The sequence below is a fragment of the Cetorhinus maximus genome, unplaced genomic scaffold, assembly GCF_964194155.1.
Source record: "Cetorhinus maximus unplaced genomic scaffold, sCetMax3.hap1.1 HAP1_SCAFFOLD_3058, whole genome shotgun sequence".
NCBI classification, from domain to species: Eukaryota; Metazoa; Chordata; class Chondrichthyes; order Lamniformes; family Cetorhinidae; genus Cetorhinus; species Cetorhinus maximus.
The window spans coordinates 23,801-27,500 of NW_027598986.1; the positions used below are offsets into that span (position 1 = coordinate 23,801).

Below are 3,700 nucleotides of genomic sequence, written 5' to 3' on the forward strand. Positions count from 1 at the left end.
AGGTAAGAGTGGGGACCACGGGTGATGTAGACCAGAGCAGGAAGCCAGAACAAACAAGAAAAAGGTTTATTCAGTTCCTGCATAAATATAAAAACAAGGTGGAGAATGTCCGTGCACTGAGGAAATGACGCTCCGGAGGGAATACATCGAGGAAGAGCACCGAGTGGCGGGGACAGTGCTGCCAACGCACAGCCTGTCCTGGTCTCAGGGCCGTGATGTGTCCCGGCCATTGCAGCCAGCAGACGGCTCAGAACAGCCTCAGTTTGTCTTCTTTCTCTCTCTTCACTTTGAGGAACTCAGCCATGTTGGAGAAGTATTTCTGATTGGCCTCGGCTACTTTCTTCTCCGCTGCCTGTGGATTGACGATTTCCAGGCCCTGGGGGAGTGGGAGGTCGGGGTGAGGTGGGGGGAGTGGGAAATGAAGAGGGTTATTACAGCGCAGGAGACTTCACATCCCTCTCCACTGCCCTCAGCCACAAACCTTACCGTGAGGGACGAGTGTAGCAGAACCAGACTCACGAGGCGCGAATGTGACTGTTTCTCCGTCAATCGTGCTGATGGTTCACTGCGGACCCAAACCCCACTGCCCACTGCCTAACCCCGGGATCACTGGACAGTGATCAGGAGCAGGAACCCTGGCTGATTTCCCCTCTCTCTCTCTCTCTGTCCCTCTCCCTCTCTGACCCTCTCTCTCTCTCTGACCCTCTCTCTCTCTCTGACCCTCTCTCTCTTTGACCCTCCCTCTCTCTGACCCTCTTTCTCTCCCTCTCTGACCCTCTCTCTCTCTCTCTGACCCTCTCTCTCTTTGACCCTCCCTCTCTCTGACCCTCTTTCTCTCCCTCTCTGACCCTCTCTCTCTCTCTGACCCTCTCTCTCTGACCCTCTCTCTCTGACCCTCTCTCTCTCTGACCCTGCCTCTCTCTGACCCTCTTTCTCTCCCTCTCTGACCCTCTCTCCCTCTCTGACCCTCTCTCTCCCTCTCTGACCCTCTCTCGCTCTCTCTCTGACCCTCTCTCTCCCTCTCTGACCCTCTCTGACCCTCTCTCTCCCTCTCTGACCCTCTCTCTCTCTCTCTGACCCTCTCTCTCTCTCTCTGACCCTCTCTCTCTCTCTCTGACCCTCTCTCTCTCTCTCTGACCCTCTCTCTCTCTCTCTGACCCTCTCTCTCTGACCCTTCTCTCTCTCTCTCTGACCCTCTCTCTCTCTCTCTGACCCTCTCTCTCTCTCTCTGACCCTCTCTCTCTCTCTCTCTGACCCTCTCTCTCTCTCTGACCCTCTCTCTCTCTGACCCTCTCTCTCTCTCTGACCCTCTCTCTCTCTCTGACCCTCTCTCTCTCTCTGACCCTCTCTCTCTCTGACCCTCTCTCTCTCTCTCTGACCCTCTCTCTCTCTCTCTGACCCTCTCTCTCCTCTCTGACCCTCTCTCTCTCTCTCTGACCCTCTCTCTCTCTCTCTGACCCTCTCTCTCTCTCTTTGACCCTCTCTCTCTCTCTTTGACCCTCTCTCTCTCTCTCTCTGACCCTCTCTCTCTCTCTCTCTCTCTGACCCTCTCTCTCTCTCCCTCTCTCTCTGACCCTCTCTATGCCACTGGGTCTGACAGTGAGTATCTGTGCTGCAAAGTGCAGGAATGGGGGAACTCTGGTGTGAGGAGTGACCAGGTGAGAGTGGGGACCACGGGCGATGTAGACCAGAGCAGGAAGCCAGAACAAACAAGAAAAAGGTTTATTCAGTTCCTGCATAAATATAAAAACAAGGTGGAGAATGTTCGTGCGCTGAGGAGACGACGCTCCGGAGGGAATACATCGAGGAAGAGCACCGAGTGGCGGGGACAGTGCTGCCAACGCACAGCCTGTCCTGGTCTCAGGGCCGTGATGTGTCCCGGCCATTGCAGCCAGCAGACGGCTCAGAACAGCCTCAGTTTGTCTTCTTTCTCTCTCTTCACTTTGAGGAACTCAGCCATGTTGGAGAAGTATTTCTGATTGGCCTCGGCTACTTTCTTCTCCGCTGCCTGTGGATTGACGATTTCCAGGCCCTGGGGGAGTGGGAGGTCGGGGTGAGGTGGGGGGAGTGGGAAATGAAGAGGGTTATTACAGCGCAGGAGACTTCACATCCCTCTCCACTGTCCACAGCCGCAAACCTTACCGTGAGGGACGAGTGTAGCAGAACCAGACTCACGAGGCGCGAATGTGACTGTTTCTCCGTCAATTGTGCTGATGGTTCACTGCGGATCCAGACCCCGTGGCCCACTGCCTAACCCCGGGATCACTGGACAGTGATCAGGAGCAGGAACCCTGGCTGATTTCCCTCTCTCTCTCTATCTCTCTCTAACCCAGGATCACTGGACAGTGACCAGGAGAGGAACATCTGACCAACGAACAGGACTAGGCCATTCGGCCCCTCTAGCCCTGCTCCCCCATTCAATAAGATGGTGGCTGATCTGATTGTCACCTCAGCCCCACATTCCCGTCTCCCCCCCCGATAACCTTTCACCCCCTTGTTAATCCAGAATCTATCTCGCTCGGACTTAAAAATATTCAAAGTCTCTACTTCCACCGCCTGTTGAGGGAGAGAGTTCCAAAGACTCACCACCCTCGGAGAGAGAACATTTTCCCCTCATCTCTGTCCTAAATGGGTGATCCCTTATTTTTAAACAGTGACCCTCCCTCGTTCTAGATTCTCCCACAAGAGGAAACATCCTCTCCACATCCCCCCTGTCCAAGACCCCTCAGGATCTTAAAGGTTTCAATCAAGTCGCCTCTCACTCTTCTAAACTCCAGCGGATACGAGCCTAACCTGTCCGACCTTCCCTCATAAAACAGGCAGCGCATTCCTGGTCTTAGTCTGGTAAACCTTCTCTGAACTGCTCCCAAAGCACTTATATCCTTCCTTAAATAAGGAGACCAACACTGTGCAGAATACTCCAGATGTGGTCTCATCAGTGCCCTGTACAACTGAAGCACAACCTCCCTCTGTCTGTATTCACTTCCCCCTCACAATGAACGATAACATTCGATTAGCTTTCCAGGAACCCTGGCCGATTGCGCCGATGCCCGATGAGGAATTGCCTCAGCGAGATGGGCAGGTGCCGCCCGGTTGCCCTCTGACCGGCCTCTTACCTGGAGGGGTGTGAAGGCCACGCTGGAGGCCGTTCCCGATGACCGGTCTCGGATTGTCGATTTGCCCCCGTACACCATGCTCTGTTTCTGGAGAGTGCGCTGGAGGGAGTGGGGGGGAGACACACAGATCACAGCGGTCAGGGGTGACGGTACAAGATTAAAAACGGCCAGAAACGCGAGGCGTCCTGCAGCGCATGCCTGAGGGCTTCTCTTGCTCAACACCACCCACTTACAAAAGTCCCAGGGGGCAAGAGAGACCAACAACGTTTCGCTTCCACCCACCCCACTTTCATACACAGCTACTGCAACACAACCTTCCCCAGGCCACACACACCAGGCACAGACTGACTCCCCAGTCACGTGAGGGATACAAACAAGGGGCAGGAATAGGCCATTCGGCCCCTTGAGCACTGCTCCCTCATTCAACAAGATGGTGGCTGATCTGATTGTCATCTCAACCCCACATTCCCGTCTCCCTCCCCCCCCGATAACCTTTCACCCCCTTGTTAATCCAGAATCTATCTCGCTCGGTCTTAAAAATATTCAAAGACTCTGCTTCCCCCGCCTGTTGAGGGAGAGAGTTC

At 54.5% G+C, this 3,700-nt stretch overlaps 1 protein-coding gene across 1 annotated transcript in view; it reads right to left on the reverse strand.

Moving 5' to 3' along the window:
* Positions 1 to 1,700: 1,700 nt before the first annotated feature.
* Positions 1,701 to 3,700, reverse strand: part of prpf31 (PRP31 pre-mRNA processing factor 31 homolog (yeast)) — a gene marked incomplete at its 5' end in the record, with an annotated part of 7,902 nt that continues 5,902 nt past the window's right edge. Inside the window, 2 exons of the mRNA XM_078537805.1 lie at positions 1,701 to 2,032; positions 3,117 to 3,215. Of these exons, the coding sequence (XP_078393931.1) occupies positions 1,904 to 2,032; positions 3,117 to 3,215 (228 nt within the window). The remainder of the gene's footprint in view (positions 2,033 to 3,116; positions 3,216 to 3,700) is intronic.